This window comes from Lycium barbarum, chromosome 3 (assembly GCF_019175385.1).
Source record: "Lycium barbarum isolate Lr01 chromosome 3, ASM1917538v2, whole genome shotgun sequence".
Classification (NCBI taxonomy): Eukaryota; Viridiplantae; Streptophyta; class Magnoliopsida; order Solanales; family Solanaceae; genus Lycium; species Lycium barbarum.
In genome coordinates, this window is record NC_083339.1 from 1,694,476 (window position 1) to 1,717,923 (window position 23,448).

A 23,448-nucleotide genomic window follows, 5' to 3' on the forward strand; every position below is an offset into this window, starting at 1 on the left:
TTTTTTTCCTATTTAAATAATAAAGGACTAATGAATCACAGCCACGTAGACTAGAGGAGGGACTAAACTAGAAAAAGGAAATTACAACTTGGGTGAAATCTGTAATTAACTAAACTATAAGGGTCTAACTGTCAGCTTATACAGTAAGTAACTAACTTACCAACCCCATTTAAGTAACGTATTGGTACTCCTTTCGCAGCACCCTGTACAAGTCCCATAAGCTCACCAAAATCTAACAAGATTTCCCAAATCACATCAAATATCCCATAATATCTCACAAAAAGAACAACAAAGTACTTCTTTAAGATCAACTCGACATATCAAAGTGTTGTCTGACGTTCTTGGCGATCAAATATATCGAGAAATACGTTACTAACAGTTCTTGAATCACGTAGAAAAATTAGGAGAGAAGAATCTAAGGGAATACACAGAATTGTACGCGCAATCAGAGTTGTTTAAGATGAATTTTAGCGAAGGAGATTTTGAACTGAAGGAAATTCAAAGGCTGGAAGGACACACTGGTAAGGTTTTAGGTATTGCTTGGAAACAGGATACTGGAATTTGGGGTCGTCCCTTAGCGATTGCTTCGTGGAGTGACGATAAAACTGTACGAATTTGGGAAGAGAATTTCTCTGGCATTTTGGAGTGTAAGGTTTGATTTCTTCTTTCATTTGCAGGCTTATTAAAGTATGATTTGTTTCTTGGATAAGAAAAAGAGTCCACTTAGAAAATCAAGAAAAAATTAACCTTCTTGTTCTAGATTTGCTCCTATTAAGTGTTATATGATCAAATCCCAATGCCTATTTAATTAGGGGTAGTTTAGTCAAATTATCTATTTTTTTCTAGGAGTTAGTAATTTCTTAAGGAGTGGGCAAATGACTAAGTGGACTCTTTTTTTGATCCGGAGGGAGTATTAGTCACTTTTGGGGTGTGTTTGGTATGATGGAAAATGTTTTCCAAGAATTTTTTTTCCCAGAAAATAAGTGATTTTCCTACTTATTTTCTTGTGTTTGGTACGCAAGTTGAAAAATGTCATTTTAAGAGTATTTGCATATATACAAAGCATTTGAATTTGGAGTGCAACTTCTGGTGAGGTGTAGGCGGGATGGGAGGTGGGGTAGGGAGGGGTAGGGGGTAGATTGGGGTACGGGGTAGAGTAGGTGTGGGAGTGGGTGGGGGCAGCCAGGCAGGTAGGGGAGTGGGTTGGGGATAAAACCGTATATATTTGGGAACAGAACTCTCGGGCTCTTTTCAGTGTAAGGTGTGATTTCTTTTTTCATTTCCAGGCTAATTAAAGTATGATATCGTTTGTGATGGAAAAAACTGCACTTTTTCTAAGTAGGCGTTTGGCCATAGATTTCAAATATTTTTCACTTTATTTGGAATTTATGGAGTTGTGTTTTTCCTAAGGATATTTGGAATGATGTTCATGTTTAGATATACTTAAAAATACAACTTTAAAAGTGAAAAGTGAGTTGGAAAACAGGTTATAAGCCATTTTCCAAATTTGAAATACCACTTCAAGTTGGATTTGGTATTTTCACCAAACATATTCAAAAGGAGAGATATGATTAGGACCGAAGATATGTAGGGCAAGGTGGGAGTGGCCTCTGTGGAAGATAAGATGAGGGAAGCGAGGCTGAGGTAGTTTGGGAATATGAAGAGGATGTGCGCGGATTCACCAGTGAGGAATTGTGGAGGAGTTGTGGAGATGTTGGCTATAGTGTGTGTTAGGAGAGGTCGATGTAGGCCGAAAAGGAACTGGGGGAGGTGATTCGGCAGGACATGGCACACCTCCAACTTACGGAGGACATGACCCTAGATAAGAAGGTTTGAAAGTCGCGGACCAGGGTAGAGGGTTAGTAGGCAGCCGAGTGTTGCAGCACTTTTATGTAGGAGAGACAGCGGGCATGTCCCCTTTCTCCTTATTTAGTACTAATATATCTAGTATTCACATTGTATCTTATTCTTCTTTTATTATTATCTGCTACTGCATTTGTTTTGTTTATCTTGTTTATTGTTGTCGCTATTTCCCTTTCTACCCTGCTTTGATTATACTTCTTTTGAGCCGAGGGCAATCGGAAACAACTCTCTACCTCATAAAGGTAGGGACAAGTTCTGCGTACATCCTACCCTCCTTAGACCCCACGTGTGGGATTACACTAGGTATGTTGTTGTACTGATTTTCAAATAAAGTGAAAAACTTTGTCCTAGTCTTGGACTACACGTACATATTTATATATGTTCTCCATTTGTGCCTTTATTCATTTAGTCTCACGCTTTGTTTGCGTTTTGCGCTTAAAGCCCCAAAGGACCTTTTTTTTTTGTTTTTTTTTTGTGCGTTTTTCGCCTTTCAATAACATTGCTTTCAGCATAAGGGAGGTGCGATTGAGGTTGCCTATAAAGAGCCTCATAAGGCGTTGTTTATATGGTGGAATGAAAGGTGGTGCTATACCACCATTCAACATAAATCAAATACTAACCAATCAGTTAGTGAGTCTGAGCAGTAACATCTGAGGTAGGCTGCTAAGCGCATGTTTACCACCTCTGTTTGGTGATCAGATTGACGGTGCTAGGCGGTGCAAGTACTTAGTGTCACTCCCTACATAGGATCTCTATGTTTGATTCCTTCCCCTCAAGTTTACCCTCTTTCAGTCATCTCCTTGGATAAGTTACATGGGCAAAGCTCCCTGTGTGGATAGGGAAGAACACTGGCTACTTTCTTTTTCTGCAAATATTTCGATTTCATTACTACCTCTTTCCACCCAACATTGTATCCAACCTTTAGAACAATCATGACACTCTTTCTTTTCCCTTATTTGGCTACAAGCTTTCTCTGTGATGTCAGACCATTTGGTTCTGGCTATGAGGTATGCTTTTCTTTCCATTTGTCCAAGTTGGGAAAGAGAGATATTCCTCCAATAGAGGAATTAATTGAATGGTCTCGTTGACCAAATTCCTCTGTTAAGTTTCTTTTATCAGGAGTTATTATTTACTTTTGATGAGTTGATTAAATTACTCTGGAACTGTTTTCCTCTATGTTCCTTCTTTATTCCTTCTCTAGCACTCTTTCCATGCTCAAGAAATTAAAGTGTCCTTTATTCTCAAGCTATTGTGACTATTTGAACCTTTAAACAAATACATAAAAAAGAGCTGTAATAACTCTTAGAAGGAAATTTTGCAGGCTGTTTTGGAGGAATCACATGGACGGAGTGTTAGATCGTGTGCCTGGTCACCGCCATGCAAATTGTTGGCAGTAGCTTGCTCTGATGCCACCACTGCCATTTGAAAAAATGTCGGGAATGCATATGAGCGTGTCTACACTTTGGAGGTACAGTTGCCATTTTGATTCCATATCAATCATATTGATTTCGGTTGACATTTATTACTCCAACTCTAACTACAACCTGTGCAAAGTAGGCAAAACTAGTATCTTCTATCTGCTCATATCTGTATGTATTGCAACATAAACTTCAGAAACTTGTCAGTAGAATACGGAATATGTTACTATGGAGTGTTTTGATTTGGCTTATATTGATTTGTGATCCTAATTTTAATGGACTTTTATATTTGAATTTTTTCCATTTTCCTTAATAGGTTATAAATCTACTAAAATCCGCTTTCTTATTTTTCTTACGCCGATAATGTCCAGGGTCATGACAATGAAGTTAGAAGTGTTTCCTGGAATACAAAAGGGGATCTGCTGGCAACGTGTGGAGGTGATAAGTCAGTTTGGATATGGGAAGTTTTGCCTGGAAATGAGTTTGATTGTGCTTCAGTGTTACACGGACACACAAAAGACGTTAAGATGGTTCAATGGCATGAAGATATGCTATTCTCGTGTAGTTATGATAACACCATTAAGGTATATTTGAGATTCAACTTCGCGTTCTGTGTGTGTGCGTGTGTTATTTTCTTAGAAAGATTCTAGCATGCTTTTTTTACCCCTATTATGTGTAAGCCATAGGATTGGTAGTCAACTCGTTTCTCTTCCATTTTGTAAGTGATAATATCTAAGTGCATGAAAAATTCAGGTTTGGGAAGAGATTTGTGGCGGTGGTGATTGGGCTTGTATTCAAACTTTGGGTGAGTCTGACAGGTAAGAATCATTATTGGGCATAACAAAACCTTAAATCTATTTAATTTATTAGAGGAGCAAAAACTGAACACTTAAATTATGACATTAAGGTGGTGATAATATTCTTCATGCAGTAATTACCTTGCTCTTTTCATTTATGCAGACACATTTTAAAAATGAGGTATCTTTCTTACTCTATAACAGGTGGCTTGTTTAATTTAGGTTATAAGTGCTAGTAAATATGTTTCTGACTCATTATTCTTTTAGGCTTCGATTGACGAATGTGTATACAGGTAGCTTGAAATACTGTAGGCTGCGTCCGTTAAAGAAAATCCCATAAGGTCATGTGAAACTCAACTAGGTTTTTAGCTAAAACGAAGAACCAAACTATCTCATTAGAACCTACTCCAGTTAAGGTCAGGGTCAACAGGTCTGTACTCTGAGTCTTGCTAGGTTTAATGATCCTTAAACAGTATGTTTTATTTGAATATATTGTCTAGAGCGCGTGTAAGGGTGCACTTTTCTATTTTATTGTTCTCATTCTTCTTGCGAGAAGGGACATTTTTCCTCATGGCCACTAAGACCTATGCTTGATATGCTGTGATATACTTTATGCAAGCTAAATAGGTGAAAGTTTCAGATGAGAAATACTTTTGAAATCTTGCCTAGTAATTTGCAAAGCAGCTGATATCATATCTCCATCTTTCAAGAAGATCTCATGTTTAGGGTCACTATGAATTTAAATATTTGGGGAAAGAGATCAGGAAGTTGAAGTTTTTTCCAAAGTTATAATGCTATTGTAATTTAATTATTCTTAATTAATTGAACATAAAGAGATATGTGTGAAAATGGTTCGCTCTATGGGAGATGACATAGGGTGCCAGTCATGTTGCCTACCCAAATTGGGGTGACAAACATTTTTTTGTGAAGTATTTTCCCATGATTATAATGCTATTGGTATTAACTATTCTTAATTTATTGAACATAAGGGGATACATGTGAACATGTGTAGAATTTCAAGAAGAAGAGAAAGTATTCTTTGTATTTCTTGATAATTTACAACCCATGACAATGGGTATTATACAATAACTCCTATAACTAAATAAAGAAAGAGAATATTACATAATCAAAGAGAATATTACACAATTATTACATAACCAATCTATATCAATTACTCCTATAATTATGCTAGGAAATCCATATCAATCAACACTCCCCCTCAAGTTGGGGCAAAGATGTCGCACATGCCCAACTTGCAAACTAGTGTATGGAAAGTCCGTTTGGTAAACACATCAGCTAGATGCTTTCTTAATGACACATGGAACAAACTCAAGACACCATCTGTAACTTTTTCTTTGATGAAGTGTCGATCAATTTCAACATGCTTTGTTCGGTCATGCTGAACCGGATTATGAACTATACTGATTGCAGCTTTGTTGTCACAATACAAGGAAATCTTTCCCTTTTCAGACAATCTCAATTCCTCTAGTAGCTTTCGTAACCATAAAAGTTCACAAACACCCTCAGCCATAGCTCTATATTCTGCTTTCGCACTTGATCTAGCAATAACACTTTGCTTCTTGCTTCTCCAAGTGACCAGGTTTCCTCCTACGAGTGTACAGTAACCGGATGTAGATCTTCGGTCATCTAGAGATCCTGCCCAATCCGCATCTGTAAAGGCTTCTATTTTGAGGTGACCATATCTGGAGAAAAGTAGACCTTTCCCTGGTGCAGACTTCAGATACTGCGAAATGCGAAAGACAGCTTCCATATGAGGATCTCGAGGATCATGCATGAACTGACTCACCAGGCTGACTGAATAGGCTATATCTGGTTGTGTTTGAGAGAGATAAATGAGTCTTCCAACCAGCCTCTGATATCTCTCCTTATTAACTGACTTTCCAACTCCACTTTGAAGTTCGTGATTGCTTTCCATTGGCGATTCTGCTGGCTTGCAATCTGTCATACCAGTTTCCTTCAAGAATTCCAGAATATACTTTCTTTGGGAAATAAAGATTCATCTATTTGATCTAGCAACCTCGATACCCAAGAAGTATTGCAATTTTCCAAGATCCTTGATCTCAAATTCTTGAGCCAACAACTTCTTCTATCGGGTCATTTCCTCCTTGTCATCTCCCGTCATTACTATGTCATCAACATAAACTATGAGAAGAGTGAGTTTACCCTTTTGATGTCTTATGAAAAGAGTGTGATCAGCATTGCTTTGTTGGTAACCGAAAGAGATCACTGCTTTGCAGAATCTGTCAAACCAAGCTCTGGGAGATTGATTCAGTCACACAAGGCTTTCTTCAGTCTGCATACCTTTCCTTGACTCTGTTTATTACCAAAACCAGGAGGAATCTCCATATACACTTCTTCTTCTATGTCTCCATGAAGAAATGCATTCTTCACATCAAACTGTTGTAAGTCCCAATCAAGATTAGCTGTACAAGACAAAAGAATTCTAATGGTGTTCATTTTTGCAACAAGGGCAAATGTCTCTTGATAATCTACTCCATAAGTCTGAGTAAATCCCTTACCCACCAATCTCGCTTTGAATCTTTCAATCGAACTATCAGCTTTATGTTTCACAGTGGAGACCCATTTACAGCCAACTAGTTTTTTGTCTGGAGGTGGTGTGACAAGTTCCCAAGTCTCATTCTTTGACAAGGCCTTTATTTCTTCAAGCATAGCTTGCTTCCATTTGGAATCTGCAAAAGCTTCCTTCCAATTCTGGGGAATAGACACAGAAGAAATAGACAAGGCAAAAGCTCTTTAGGAGGGAGACAAAGAATTATAAGAGACAAAGTTAGATAAGGGGTGTTTGGTGCAAGATCTGACTCCTTTGCTGTGAGCAATAGGCAAATCTAACTCATTATAAACTATAGATGACTCACCAGATGAAGAAGGTTCGGCTTCGGCAGATTGCATGATAGTTTCTTCTGCTCTATTCCTCCTTGAGTAAGTTATCAAATCAGGCCTATCCAAACGACCAACAGTCTCCCCCTGAATTCTTTCTCCAATTTCATTTTCTCTTGTTTCAACAATGGAATTAGGAAAAACCATCTCTTCTTCCTTATAATTCTCCTCGTGAAGAGGTGATGGTGTAATACTAAAATGGGACTCAGATTCTCGAAAGGTAACATCCATGCTGACGAAGATTCTCTGGGAAGGAGGGTGATAACATTTGTACCCTTTCTGTGTTGGAGAATACCCAATAAAGACACACTTAAGAGCTCTAGGATCAAGTTTTCTGGAGTTCCTAGTATGAACAAAGCAAACACATCCAAATACCTTAGGAGGAACAGTATAATCATTTCAACCCTTTAAAGCTTCCAAAGGACTCTGAAAGTTGAGAGTTTTAAGTGGCATTCTATTGATGAGTTAGGCAGCTACTAGAATGGCATCCCCCCTCGGCAGATTCATTGTAAACAAAAGGGATCTTGCTACTTCTAACAAATGCCTATTTTTCCTTTCCGCAACCCCATTTTATGCACTAGTATAAGGACAACTAGTTTGGTGGATTATCCTAAAAGACTCCAAGTAAGCTCCAAAAGTTTTATTCATGTATTCTGTACCATTGCTAGTTTGAAGGATCTTGATCTTAGCCTCAAATTGAGTACAGATCATCTTATGAGATGACTAAAAACATGTGAAAACTTCACTTTTGGCTTTCAACAGATATACCTATGTTATTCTAGTGCAACAATCAATAAAAATAACAAACCATCGACTACTAGACAAAGAAGGTGTTTCAGTAGCGTCCCATACATCAGAATGAATGGTCGAAAAAGGAATTATGCTTTTATTGTCACTCAGAGGATAAAAGTTTTTAGTGTGCTTGGCATATTCACAAGACAAAGATTCAAACTCAGTTCTGGAAAATAAACTAGGATATAACCTTTTTAAAGCAAAAACGGAAGGGTGTCCCAACCGTCTATGCCGTTGTATTATTTCTTGGTTGACATCCTTATTTGTTCCTAAATAAGCCTGACCAGAATCTCGAGCTTCATTGATCAAATATAAGCCATCATACAATCTGCCACTGCCAATCTTCTTCCTTGATTGAAGGTCCTTAAAAACACAATGACCAGGAAAGAATTTTACACTACAGTTTAGTGCTTTTGTGATAGCGCTAACAGATAGTATATTAACAGGAAAGTCAGGAACATGAAGAATGGATGATAAGGTAATATCAGGGGTACAAAGGAGTGAACATGTTCTAGAAAGGTGGGTTAGGGAGCCATTGACTATTCGGACATAATCCCCTTTGGGACTATGAGAGTAATTTTGAAGGCCTTTAGAATAGCCTGTCATGTGTCTATTCGCACCAGAATCAATAATCCAACAATCAAGCTGAGTATTAAAGGCAATACCTGACTGCACATAATTGAAACTAGCGGCACTTGAAGAGTCAAGTTTGTTCAAAAGACGACGAAGTTGTTGAACTTCATCCGGAGAGAAAGTCTCTGCAAAAGTAGTTTCTCTAAACATCTCCACATTTTCTGCAATATTAGACTGACCAGCACTGATTGGTGAAAGAGAACTATTATCTGCTCCCTTTGTATATCTCATAGTTAGAACAATCATAGATCGAAATAATTTAGATGTGTTCCAAGAAAGAAATACCTCACAAATAGATGCCGTGGGTAAACGCTGTTGAAAAAAGAAAAAAATCTGAACTGAAAGGTCGCCGGAAAAATCTGAAACAGTGGCTGTAGGTGCAAAATATCGCCGGAAAATAAAACTGCAGATCTCTAAAAAACAGTAGATCTCGCCGGAAAAAATGGCTTCCATGCCGGAACCTTAATTTCTGGTGATCGGAAAAAATCAAAAAATGGTAGGGCTGACTCAGAATGTTCCAATAACTCCAACGGAAGAAAAAAATCTGAAAAACTGACCGGAAGGAGCTTGTGTTGCGGACAGCCACCAAGAGAGAGAAAACTCGACCTCTTTGAGGAAGAAAAAAAAAAAAAAGGAACCCTAGTGCTGCGAGGGAGATAACTCACCTCTAAAAGGCAGCAATGGCTCTTGATACCATGTTGAATTTCAAGAAGAAGAGAAAGTATTCTTTGTATTTCTTGATAATTTACAACCCATGACAATGGGTATTTATACAATAACTCCTATAACTAAATAAAGAAAGAGAATATTACATAATCAAAGAGAATATTACACAATCATTGCATAATCAATCTATATCAATTACTCCTATAATTATGCTAGGAAATCCATATCAATCAACAACATGATTCGGGTAGAAGTAGTTTGACAAGCATCTACTTTTGGAGAATCCGACATGCACCCATTGACATTTTTGAAGAGTTCGAGCAACATAGTCGCTTAGTGGTAGATGACAGCATCAGGTGCCAGTCACCTAGCCTACCCAAATTGGGGCATGGCAGAAGTCGTGTGACAAGCATTTTAACATGGACGAATACTTGCATGCATTGGAGCAGGGGGACTTATTTAGGCCCAAGTTTCCGAAGCTTTTGAATTTCTGTAAAATGATATTTTCTTTGCTTTGACCAAAAAGAGTTTGCATATTGAAGATTTGAAGAAAAATGTGTTTACAGCACAAATTCTTTCTTGGTAAAGAGAAACATGGGAAGAGAAAACTGTGACATTCATTTACTAGAGAATCCTTGAGTTCATGGAATTGATTTGTTTTATTGTGTGGGTAGACTCTATGGGTACTAAGAAATTGAAATATCTTCTTTTGACCCCACATGTGGGATTACACTCAGTATGTTGTTGTTGTTGACTAAAAATAATGGTGTATGATAAACGGATGAAGTACTTTCAGCAATTCTGGGCCTCTGGCTATTTCAAAAAATAATGTTTCTAGTCACTTGGTAATTTCCCTTTTGGCGGTATATTTTTCATTTTGTTATGTCTAGGTATAAGTGTATCCTTTATCCTGAAAAACGTCCCAATGTGTGACTATTTGGAAGCTTCATATAATAGTTATAAGTAAAATTGTAGTTCTAGAGATTGTCTGAATTCATTTGGAAAAACTTTTTGTGCGAGCTGTTTCACTCATCCTACTGACAGTGATAAGTGGTCCATAGTTTCTCATATCAATGGAATGCTTCAGGCATTCGGAAGTTCCGCTCTCAAATTTGTGTTGTCTTGACTGTATTTTTACTAGGTTTTTCGTATTTCCTCATGGCCTTTGGCCTAAATTATCAGCATGTAACCGACAACCAAGCAGTTTACAAAAGTGTTTTAGGTTATGTCTATACGAGTTATAGCATGTTTGGTCAAGCTTACAAGAAGCCAAAAGTACTTATACCAAAAGAAATGCTTATTTTGGAGTGTTGAGGTGTTTGACCAAGCTTTTAAGAAAAAGATAAGTGTTTTTTGAGTAATAGCAGAAGCGGAAAAGAATACTTTCTCTAGAAGCACATTGGAACCTTAGCTAAGCACAAATTACTGTTCTAATATTGGCAAAAGTGTTTTTCAAATTGATTAGCCAAACACAAACTGCTACTCTCCAAAAGTACTTTTACGAAAAACACTTTTCAAATTAAGCAGATTTTGAAAGTTGGCCAAGCAGGCTATTAGTAGTTTAATATTGTTTGGGAGCTTATGCCACTACATGATTGAACTTTCAGCGGACATACATCTACTATATCGTGTCTCTCTGTCAATAATGATTACCAAATGGTATCTTGCAGGTATGGCTTTCTTTTCTGCTGAATTCGTTTTAAAATATATGCTCTCAAGTCTCTGGTGTATCTTAAATATGATAGTTGTTGTAGTCACTACTAAACAGATTTTACATTGAATTCTCCAACTTGCAGTGATGACCTTACCATTCAGATATGGAATTGCGAAAGTGAAAACGATTATGTGGGGTCTAAATTAATTTGGTAAGCCCGATCTTATCCTCCTTCCATAAGCATAATGCAATCCTATATAGTTGATTCATGCTCAGTTTTACATGATTCAACCTCTACTTAGCTGTATAGATTCCAATGAATTCGTTCAATAAAAATAGGACCGCAGCCTCTAGATGCCTCCAAGCAAGCGGGGTATCACTGCGCATCCAACCCATGCACCGTGACAATGGTGATGCCCTGAAACAAAGGCCTAGTCTTCGTCATTCCGGGGGATAAAGCTCTTCAGCTTAAGATTTTACGAACTGAAAGGTCTTGCCAATCCCCTAATATATGAAAGAGTGAAAAAATGCTTTCGTTGTTGTGGAATAAGAAGCCTTTGTATCTTAATGCCACTTTTTTTTTTCAAAAGAAAGGGTGTATGTCATTTGAACATCATTTTGATGCATTCAGGTGGAAGAGTATTTATGTTCACCAAAGGCAGTATTTTATTGCTTGTTTATTTTTTCCTCAGGCCAAGAGTCGTCTTCATTCATTTAGTAAACTATGTTTGATGTAATTGTTCTCAATAATTACAACGTTTTCCAACTCCTGATCTGCAACCATCTCCTTTTTGTGCTTGTTAGGACACATGCCTGCACTCTATCTGGATATCATGATCGGACAGTTTTCTCAGTTGACTGGTTGAGGTAGATACTCTATATCTATTTCTTATCATGCTCAAGCTAATATATGTTTTTTCTGTTTGCACTCCTTAATATTACCTTAATTTGACAGGTTTTCCTTTTTTATAAAGTGTGTGTTTGGGGTGGGGGGAGTTTAAGATATACAGTCTATTTTTCATGAATCAGAGTTTCATATCTTGTTTGCCTGTCCAGATTTCATGTTTGATCGCTTCCATTCGGGTCTTGTACGCTATAGCCATCCTTAATTGCCTCAGAGACTCTGTAAACTGCACTACACTCATTTTTCAATAATCAGGGCTTGTACACAGTGATAATGTTTGTGGTTATTTCTTCCCTGTCATCCTACAGGCTAACGTACTTGATATCCTAATATGTTAGGGAAATGATCCGTTGTTTACCTGAAGGGCAGGAGGATCCAGGAATTTTTGCCAGTGCTGGAGCTGACAACGCTATACGTTTGTTCATCGAGAACAAGGACAATGAGGTATTGGAAAACCTTCAATATCCCTTATTCCATTTACTACTTCAGGTGCTTATGTTGCGTAAAATGTTAATCCCATAGCGGATCAATTTCAACGTAGCCTTTCTAACTAATACTGTTAATAATCGATTCTATAGCTTCTTCAAAAAACACTGATTTTTCAATCAAGTTTTGATCTCCATTGCTCCCCAATCCTCCTCCTATTCACCCAAATTTCTTGTGGGATCTGGCAGGAGTTGGGGTGTTCTATAAGAAAGTCATTAGTTTACCCCCTGCTATGTGGCTCCTTACTGCAGATGCTAAAATATTTTGACTTCGCTAGTTTTTATGGGTTCTTTGTTTCCTAGGAAGGAAGTAATGCCGTGACTTCCTTTTTATTCTTTTACTAGCTGTTGGGTCACAATGGGAAAAGGTAAGCTTTCATTTGGTTGTCTCGTGCTCCTTGTGTCAATATTATAAGCTAGTAAATACGATTCCGATGGACCTGTCAAAAAAAAAAGAGTCAGCTTAGAGGACGACATAAAACAGAACTAGAATTTTCAAGTTCTTCGTGCTAATGAGTAGATTACCATGTTCTCAAGGGGATAACCTAGTACTTGAGGCACGGAAGTAACAACCTGGAGATTTCAGGTTCGAATCTCATCTGCAACACTATGTGTGGACCCGTCCTCTCCAGCCTTGACAGGCAGGATTATCTTAGCAGCCTGTGCTTGCATGCTAAACATGCTGCCCCGTGGATTAGTTGAGATGCACACAAGCTTCCCCAGACTCCACTATTTTATAAAAGAAAAAAGAAAAAAAAAAGAGCAGATTAGAGTAACATAATCTTATAGCTGCTTGGCCAATCTAGGATTTAATCTCTGCGCTTTCAACCTTTAAGGTTCTTAGCAGTGAACCCATTATATTTTTAAGTTATGGGTTCATATCTACTAGTTACAATTTTGTGGATATTTACCCATAAATTTCTGCTCCGCTTTTGAAGTACTTGATTCAAAGGAACGCAGTACCTTAAAGCTGCATCCGCCCCTGGCTTAGGACAGTTCTTGGATTCTGGTTTTGTTCGTCTCACAAACCATCTATCAACTTGAATACCTTTTAAAACTTTGATACACTGTTGGAGAAACACGTATTGAGTAGAAAATCCATTTGAGACAGCTGAAAAAATAAAAGATCTGACCTCTGTTAATTTTAATTTAATTCTAACCTATCATATGAATGATGTTGTCCATATACAACTACTGCTGAGTGCTGATCATCTATTATTGTCCCTTCCAACCCTTCTTTGGTATAATAATTTTCCTGTGTCTGATACACTGATGACAGGTTGATTTTTTTTTTTTGGAGAAATTAGCTTAAATGGCTAATAAATGTATAATATATGTACATTGGCTAGAAGCTGTAAAGAAAATTGGCCAAGCGATCAAATGTGTAATTTCCCCCTTTCGTTGTATGACAGGTTGATGGACTTACATTTAAGCTACTTTTGAAGAAGGAGAAGGCTCATGAAATGAATATAAGTTCTGTGAAATGGAAAGCTGGGGTAAGTCACTGGAATACCACAACGATATGATTTTGGCATTTACTTGGTCATCTGTCATTGCTTTAAATGCTGCATTAGTATGTCCCAAAGATGCTTTACATTTTGAGCAGAAGTTGAGATCACCTGGAAACTTCTGAGCGTATTACTACCGATGCCCAATTTTATTATGGATTGGACTTCAAGGGGCACCTAGATTTGGACATGTTAGATTGAACGAAAAAGGCTTCTGAGGTCATGCTCTATTTGCGATACATGATTTAAATGTCTAGCTAATGAATTTTACTCATTTGACTATTGACTTTCAAATTCGTAATACTAAATGAGCTTTGCTTATCCTGGCCTGCAATGGTATTGCATATTGTAGTTGCTTTCAGTGGTGGAGCCACACTATGCCGAGGGTGTTCATCCGAACCCCCTCGGCGGAGAAAAATACTGTTTTTACAAGGTTAAAATTATTTTTTATGTATATATAGTAGATGTTGAATCCCCTTAAGCTTCTTCATATGTTTACTTTTTCATATTTTGAACCCCCTCGGTGGAAGTCCTGGCTCCGCCACTGGTTGCTTTCATACTATGAATGCAAAAAAAAAAAAAAAAAAAGGAGTCTAGGTTTGGACCTTGAAATGAATATTTGTTTTTCATACTATGAACGCAAAAGAAATAGAAAACACTATGTTGCTCGGACCCTCCAAAAATGCATAACTTTTGGATGATCCGACACACACCTGACGAAATTTTTGAAGAGTCTTAGACATAGGTAATAAGATATGTGTGTCAGAGCTGACAAATGGTGCTGTGGACAACAAATATATTAGGTATTGCAATGATTGTTGTATGGTTTTTCTAGGAGGCGAAATGTTAATTTGTCTTCTGTTGTGTTTTCAAATATTCAGTCATGCTGTTTTATGTCGAAGACTGAAAGGGTGAATTCATGCTGTTATACTTACTACCTTTAGTTTGATCAATATTTGTCTTAATTTGACCCTTTATTCCAGTAGATTTTCTTCGACAAATTGCTCGAGGACTATGTGTTTGCTTATTTTGAGCTTTCTGTTCTATTTCCCTAACAAAATTGAAAACAAGATTCTTTTTGGTCAAATAACTTCTGCAATATGTTTATTTCCTTCTGTCAAAACCTTGTAGGATAGAAGGCTTTTGGCGTCGGCCAGTGATGATGGGACAGTGAAGATATGGGAGTTGGTTTGCCCCTGGCCTGCTGGGGCATCATAGCTGATACTGGAAAACAATGTTTGTTGTTATAGTAATTTTGAAGCCACAAGACTTCTTTTCCCTTTTTTTCCCCCTCTTGGAGGCAGTTCTGATTCATATATAGCAATATCATTACTACATTTTTTTGCTTGAATTTGAGACTGACCTCTGCTTAAGGGTAAAGAGACCCTATCAATCCACCACAATCCTTGGTGATATCATTACTACATATTATACTAGAAAAGCAAGAGAATGGATCTGCAAAATTTCTCAATATAACTTAAAGCTGAGACCATCTTTTTGGATAGGGTCTCTATCTCTGTAAGATATTTTTATGCATGTTCTATGACAATCTGCTGTCATATTTATCGATGATGTAGAAATATAATTCACAGCAGAGACAGATCCAAGATTTGAAGTTTATGAGTTCTGGCGACCCCTCGCTAGACACCGAACCCCCTACTTATATATGTTGTTGGTTTCACATTGTATTATTGGTACGTATTTAGTGAATTTCTCAACATATATACTGTATCATATGCTTTGCATCAGCCTTGATTCATAGTAATTTTGAGCCTTTTGAAGCCTTAGACTACTACCTTTTTTTTTTTTTTTGGTTCTCTTAGTGGTCTAATCCAGGATGTAGCTATATCACTACTATATATTTTTTCTACCAGAAATAAAAGAATGAATCTGCAAAATTTTCAATAACTTAAAGATGGGACCATCTTTTTCTGGGTGGATTCTTTATTTCTGTATGATATTCTTATGCATGGTATATGGCAAGTTGGACTTTAGCATCCAAGGATGCATCTCTCCAGCAGCCACATTCTGTGATCTGTGTTACTAGTTGAAATTCTATTTTAGATTTTTCTTACCTCCTATTGGTGTCCGGTATCCATCCATGGGCCCCAATTGATTTGTTCCGTGCCAGGAAGTCCCACTTTTGGGGTAAATCGCTCGACCAGTAGTGGATCCAAGATTTTTACTAAAGGAAGTCGATACAATTTACACCGTTAAGGGATTCAACATATAGTATATATGCATAAAAAAAAAATTGACCTATCTATACGATGTAATCTTTCAGCTAGGGTGCCAATGGACTTCCCTTGGACAAGGGTATCTCTGCCACTACTCACGCCAAAAGTTGACTCAATTCTCATGACTCAAATGCGAAACATCTGATTAAGGATGAAGGGATAATTATCACTCCACCATAACCTTTGGTGACTTGGAAGAAAGCCTTATGTTAGAAAGTACTTTGAGCTAAATTCTTCACAACCAATTTAATGGTTCGATGTGACCTTTAATTAGAGATAGCTTGGGTTAAACTTTCACTACTTATCAACGCATAATGACCCTTAAATTATAATTCTGGCAGGGAGAAATTGAATCAAGATCTTTCAGTTGAGTCAATGCAACTTTTTCTAAGTGTAATTTTATGATATATATATATATAGATAGGTCAATTTTTTTTTTTATGCATATATACTATATGTTGAATCCCTTAACGGTGTAAATTGTATCGACTTCCTTTAGTAAAAATCTTGGATCCACTACTGGTCGAGCGATTTACCCCAAAAGTGGGACTTCCTGGCACGGAACAAATCAATTGGGGCCCATGGATGGATACCGGGCACCAATAGGAGGTAAGAAAAATCTAAAATAGAATTTCAACTAGTAACACAGATCACAGAATGTGGCTGCTGGAGAGATGCATCCTTGGATGCTAAAGTCCAACTTGCCATATACCATGCATAAGAATATCATACAGAAATAAAGAATCCACCCAGAAAAAGATGGTCCCATCTTTAAGTTATTGAAAATTTTGCAGATTCATTCTTTTATTTCTGGTAGAAAAAATATATAGTAGTGATATAGCTACATCCTGGATTAGACCACTAAGAGAACCAAAAAAAAAAAAAAGGTAGTAGTCTAAGGCTTCAAAAGGCTCAAAATTACTATGAATCAAGGCTGATGCAAAGCATATGATACAGTATATATGTTGAGAAATTCACTAAATACGTACCAATAATACAATGTGAAACCAACAACATATATAAGTAGGGGGTTCGGTGTCTAGCGAGGGGTCGCCAGAACTCATAAACTTCAAATCTTGGATCTGTCTCTGCTGTGAATTATATTTCTACATCATCGATAAATATGACAGCAGATTGTCATAGAACATGCATAAAAATATCTTACAGAGATAGAGACCCTATCCAAAAAGATGGTCTCAGCTTTAAGTTATATTGAGAAATTTTGCAGATCCATTCTCTTGCTTTTCTAGTATAATATGTAGTAATGATATCACCAAGGATTGTGGTGGATTGATAGGGTCTCTTTACCCTTAAGCAGAGGTCAGTCTCAAATTCAAGCAAAAAAATGTAGTAATGATATTGCTATATATGAATCAGAACTGCCTCCAAGAGGGGGAAAAAAGGGAAAAGAAGTCTTGTGGCTTCAAAATTACTATAACAACAAACATTGTTTTCCAGTATCAGCTATGATGCCCCAGCAGGACAGGGGCAAACCAACTCCCATATCTTCACTGTCCCATCATCACTGGCCGACGCCAAAAGCCTTCTATCCTACAAGGTTTTGACAGAAGGAAATAAACATATTGCAGAAGTTATTTGACCAAAAAGAATCTTGTTTTCAATTTTGTTAGGGAAATAGAACAGAAAGCTCAAAATAAGCAAACACATAGTCCTCGAGCAATTTGTCGAAGAAAATCTACTGGAATAAAGGGTCAAATTAAGACAAATATTGATCAAACTAAAGGTAGTAAGTATAACAGCATGAATTCACCCTTTCAGTCTTCGACATAAAACAGCATGACTGAATATTTGAAAACACAACAGAAGACAAATTAACATTTCGCCTCCTAGAAAAACCATACAACAATCATTGCAATACCTAATATATTTGTTGTCCACAGCACCATTTGTCAGCTCTGACACACATATCTTATTACCTATGTCTAAGACTCTTCAAAAATTTCGTCAGGTGTGTGTCGGATCATCCAAAAGTTATGCATTTTTGGAGGGTCCGAGCAACATAGTGTTTTCTATTTCTTTTGCGTTCATAGTATGAAAAACAAATATTCATTTCAAGGTCCAAACCTAGACTCCTTTTTTTTTTTTTTTTTGCATTCATAGTATGAAAGCAACCAGTGGCGGAGCCAGGACTTCCACCGAGGGGGTTCAAAATATGAAAAAGTAAACATATGAAGAAGCTTAAGGGGATTCAACATCTACTATATATACATAAAAAATAATTTAACCTTGTAAAAACAGTATTTTTCTCCGCCGAGGGGGTTCGGATGAACACCCTCGGCATAGTGTGGCTCCACCACTGAAAGCAACTACAATATGCAATACCATTGCAGGCCAGGATAAGCAAAGCTCATTTAGTATTACGAATTTGAAAGTCAATAGTCAAATGAGTAAAATTCATTAGCTAGACATTTAAATCATGTATCGCAAATAGAGCATGACCTCAGAAGCCTTTTTCGTTCAATCTAACATGTCCAAATCTAGGTGCCCCTTGAAGTCCAATCCATAATAAAATTGGGCATCGGTAGTAATACGCTCAGAAGTTTCCAGGTGATCTCAACTTCTGCTCAAAATGTAAAGCATCTTTGGGACATACTAATGCAGCATTTAAAGCAATGACAGATGACCAAGTAAATGCCAAAATCATATCGTTGTGGTATTCCAGTGACTTACCCCAGCTTTCCATTTCACAGAACTTATATTCATTTCATGAGCCTTCTCCTTCTTCAAAAGTAGCTTAAATGTAAGTCCATCAACCTGTCATACAACGAAAGGGGGAAATTACACATTTGATCGCTTGGCCAATTTTCTTTACAGCTTCTAGCCAATGTACATATATTATACATTTATTAGCCATTTAAGCTAATTTCTCCAAAAAAAAAAATCAACCTGTCATCAGTGTATCAGACACAGGAAAATTATTATACCAAAGAAGGGTTGGAAGGGACAATAATAGATGATCAGCACTCAGCAGTAGTTGTATATGGACAACATCATTCATATGATAGGTTAGAATTAAATTAAAATTAACAGAGGTCAGATCTTTTATTTTTTCAGCTGTCTCAAATGGATTTTCTACTCAATACGTGTTTCTCCAACAGTGTATCAAAGTTTTAAAAGGTATTCAAGTTGATAGATGGTTTGTGAGACGAACAAAACCAGAATCCAAGAACTGTCCTAAGCCAGGGGCGGATGCAGCTTTAAGGTACTGCGTTCCTTTGAATCAAGTACTTCAAAAGCGGAGCAGAAATTTATGGGTAAATATCCACAAAATTGTAACTAGTAGATATGAACCCATAACTTAAAAATATAATGGGTTCACTGCTAAGAACCTTAAAGGTTGAAAGCGCAGAGATTAAATCCTAGATTGGCCAAGCAGCTATAAGATTATGTTACTCTAATCTGCTCTTTTTTTTTTTCTTTTTTCTTTTATAAAATAGTGGAGTCTGGGGAAGCTTGTGTGCATCTCAACTAATCCACGGGGCAGCATGTTTAGCATGCAAGCACAGGCTGCTAAGATAATCCTGCCTGTCAAGGCTGGAGAGGACGGGTCCACACATAGTGTTGCAGATGAGATTCGAACCTGAAATCTCCAGGTTGTTACTTCCGTGCCTCAAGTACTAGGTTATCCCCTTGAGAACATGGTAATCTACTCATTAGCACGAAGAACTTGAAAATTCTAGTTCTGTTTTATGTCGTCCTCTAAGCTGACTCTTTTTTTTTGACAGGTCCATCAGAATCGTATTTACTAGCTTATAATATTGACACAAGGAGCACGAGACAACCAAATGAAAGCTTACCTTTTCCCATTGTGACCCAACAGCTAGTAAAAGAATAAAAAGGAAGTCACGGCATTACTTCCTTCCTAGGAAACAAAGAACCCATAAAAACTAGCGAAGTCAAAATATTTTAGCATCTGCAGTAAGGAGCCACATAGCAGGGGGTAAACTAATGACTTTCTTATAGAACACCCCAACTCCTGCCAGATCCCACAAGAAATTTGGGTGAATAGGAGGAGGATTGGGGAGCAATGGAGATCAAAACTTGATTGAAAAATCAGTGTTTTTTGAAGAAGCTATAGAATCGATTATTAACAGTATTAGTTAGAAAGGCTACGTTGAAATTGATCCGCTATGGGATTAACATTTTACGCAACATAAGCACCTGAAGTAGTAAATGGAATAAGGGATATTGAAGGTTTTCCAATACCTCATTGTCCTTGTTCTCGATGAACAAACGTATAGCGTTGTCAGCTCCAGCACTGGCAAAAATTCCTGGATCCTCCTGCCCTTCAGGTAAACAACGGATCATTTCCCTAACATATTAGGATATCAAGTACGTTAGCCTGTAGGATGACAGGGAAGAAATAACCACAAACATTATCACTGTGTACAAGCCCTGATTATTGAAAAATGAGTGTAGTGCAGTTTACAGAGTCTCTGAGGCAATTAAGGATGGCTATAGCGTACAAGACCCGAATGGAAGCGATCAAACATGAAATCTGGACAGGCAAACAAGATATGAAACTCTGATTCATGAAAAATAGACTGTATATCTTAAACTCCCCCCACCCCAAACACACACTTTATAAAAAAGGAAAACCTGTCAAATTAAGGTAATATTAAGGAGTGCAAACAGAAAAAACATATATTAGCTTGAGCATGATAAGAAATAGATATAGAGTATCTACCTCAACCAGTCAACTGAGAAAACTGTCCGATCATGATATCCAGATAGAGTGCAGGCATGTGTCCTAACAAGCACAAAAAGGAGATGGTTGCAGATCAGGAGTTGGAAAACGTTGTAATTATTGAGAACAATTACATCAAACATAGTTTACTAAATGAATGAAGACGACTCTTGGCCTGAGGAAAAAATAAACAAGCAATAAAATACTGCCTTTGGTGAACATAAATACTCTTCCACCTGAATGCATCAAAATGATGTTCAAATGACATACACCCTTTCTTTTGAAAAAAAAAAGTGGCATTAAGATACAAAGGCTTCTTATTCCACAACAACGAAAGCATTTTTTCACTCTTTCATATATTAGGGGATTGGCAAGACCTTTCAGTTCGTAAAATCTTAAGCTGAAGAGCTTTATCCCCCGGAATGACGAAGACTAGGCCTTGTTTCAGGGCATCACCATTGTCACGGTGCATGGGTTGGATGCGCAGTGATACCCCGCTTGCTTGGAGGCATCTAGAGGCTGCGGTCCTATTTTTATTGAACGAATTCATTGGAATCTATACAGCTAAGTAGAGGTTGAATCATGTAAAACTGAGCATGAATCAACTATATAGGATTGCATTATGCTTATGGAAGGAGGATAAGATCGGGCTTACCAAATTAATTTAGACCCCACATAATCGTTTTCACTTTCGCAATTTCATATCTGAATGGTAAGGTCATCACTGCAAGTTGGAGAATTCAATGTAAAATCTGTTTAGTAGTGACTACAACAACTATCATATTTAAGATACACCAGAGACTTGAGAGCATATATTTTAAAACCGAATTCAGCAGAAAAGAAAGCCATACCTGCAAGATACCATTTGGTAATCATTATTGACAGAGAGACACGATATAGTAGATGTATGTCCGCTGAAAGTTCAATCATGTAGTGGCATAAGCTCCCAAACAATATTAAACTACTAATAGCCTGCTTGGCCAACTTTCAAAATCTGCTTAATTTGAAAAGTGTTTTCGTAAAAGTACTTTGGAGAGTAGCAGTTTGTGTTTGGCTAATCAATTTGAAAAACACTTTGCCAATATTAGAACAGTAATTTGTGCTTAGCTAAGGTTCCAATGTGCTTCTAGAGAAAGTATTCTTTTCCGCTTCTGCTATTACTCAAAAAACACTTATCTTTTCTTAAAAGCTTGGTCAAACACCTCAACACTCCAAAATAAGCATTTCTTTTGGTATAAGTACTTTTGGCTTCTTGTAAGCTTGACCAAACATGCTATAACTCGTATAGACATAACCTAAAACACTTTTGTAAACTGCTTGGTTGTCGGTTACATGCTGATAATTTAGGCCAAAGGCCATGAGGAAATACGAAAAACCTAGTAAAAATACAGTCAAGCACAACACAAATTTGAGAGCGGAACTTCCGAATGCCTGAAGCATTCCATTGATATGAGAAACTATGGACCACTTATCACTGTCAGTAGGATGAGTGAAACAGCTCGCACAAAAAGTTTTTCCAAATGAATTCAGACAATCTCTAGAACTACAATTTTACCTATAACTATTATATGAAGCTTCCAAATAGTCACACATTGGACGTTTTCAGGATAAAGGATACACTTATACCTAGACATAACAAAATGAAAAATATACCGCCAAAAGGGAAATTACCAAGTGACTAGAAACATTATTTTTAGAAATAGCCAGAGGCCAGAATTGCTGAAAGTACTTCATCCGTTTATCATACACCATTATTTTTAGTCAACAACAACAACATACTGAGTGTAATCCCACATGTGGGGTCAAAAGAAGATATTTCAATTTCTTAGTACCCATAGAGTCTACCCACACAATAAAACAAATCAATTCCATGAACTCAAGGATTCTCTAGTAAATGAATGTCACAGTTTTCTCTTCCCATGTTTCTCTTTACCAAGAAAGAATTTGTGCTGTAAACACATTTTTCTTCAAATCTTCAATATGCAAACTCTTTTTGGTCAAAGCAAAGAAAATATCATTTTACAGAAATTCAAAAGCTTCGGAAACTTGGGCCTAAATAAGTCCCCCTGCTCCAATGCATGCAAGTATTCGTCCATGTTAAAATGCTTGTCACACGACTTCTGCCATGCCCCAATTTGGGTAGGCTAGGTGACTGGCACCTGATGCTGTCATCTACCACTAAGCGACTATGTTGCTCGAACTCTTCAAAAATGTCAATGGGTGCATGTCGGATTCTCCAAAAGTAGATGCTTGTCAAACTACTTCTACCCGAATCATGTTGTTGATTGATATGGATTTCCTAGCATAATTATAGGAGTAATTGATATAGATTGATTATGCAATGATTGTGTAATATTCTCTTTGATTATGTAATATTCTCTTTCTTTATTTAGTTATAGGAGTTATTGTATAAATACCCATTGTCATGGGTTGTAAATTATCAAGAAATACAAAGAATACTTTCTCTTCTTCTTGAAATTCAACATGGTATCAAGAGCCATTGCTGCCTTTTAGAGGTGAGTTATCTCCCTCGCAACACTAGGGTTCCTTTTTTTTTTTTCTTCCTCAAAGAGGTCGAGTTTTCTCTCTCTTGGTGGCTGTCCGCAACACAAGCTCCTTCCGGTCAGTTTTTCAGATTTTTTTCTTCCGTTGGAGTTATTGGAACATTCTGAGTCAGCCCTACCATTTTTTGATTTTTTCCGATCACCAGAAATTAAGGTTCCGGCATGGAAGCCATTTTTTCCGGCGAGATCTACTGTTTTTTAGAGATCTGCAGTTTTATTTTCCGGCGATATTTTGCACCTACAGCCACTGTTTCAGATTTTTCCGGCGACCTTTCAGTTCAGATTTTTTTATTTTTTCGA

General features: G+C 37.2%; 1 protein-coding gene and 1 pseudogene across 1 annotated transcript; one reads left to right on the forward strand and one right to left on the reverse strand.

Moving 5' to 3' along the window:
* Positions 1–97: 97 nt before the first annotated feature.
* On the forward strand, positions 98–15,649 carry LOC132633643 (protein CIA1-like; annotated as a pseudogene).
* A 900-nt stretch (positions 15,650–16,549) lies between these two features.
* Positions 16,550–21,273, reverse strand: LOC132633644 (protein CIA1-like). Its single transcript, XM_060350175.1, has 5 exons — positions 21,240–21,273; positions 20,585–20,647; positions 20,104–20,209; positions 18,568–18,651; positions 16,550–17,427 (listed from the first exon to the last, which is right to left on the reverse strand). The coding sequence occupies exons 3-5, from the start codon at positions 20,203–20,205 to the stop codon at positions 17,341–17,343; spliced, it is 273 nt and encodes a 90-aa protein (XP_060206158.1). The 5' UTR covers positions 20,206–20,209; positions 20,585–20,647; positions 21,240–21,273; the 3' UTR covers positions 16,550–17,340.
* Between the last annotated feature and the right edge of the window lie 2,175 nt (positions 21,274–23,448).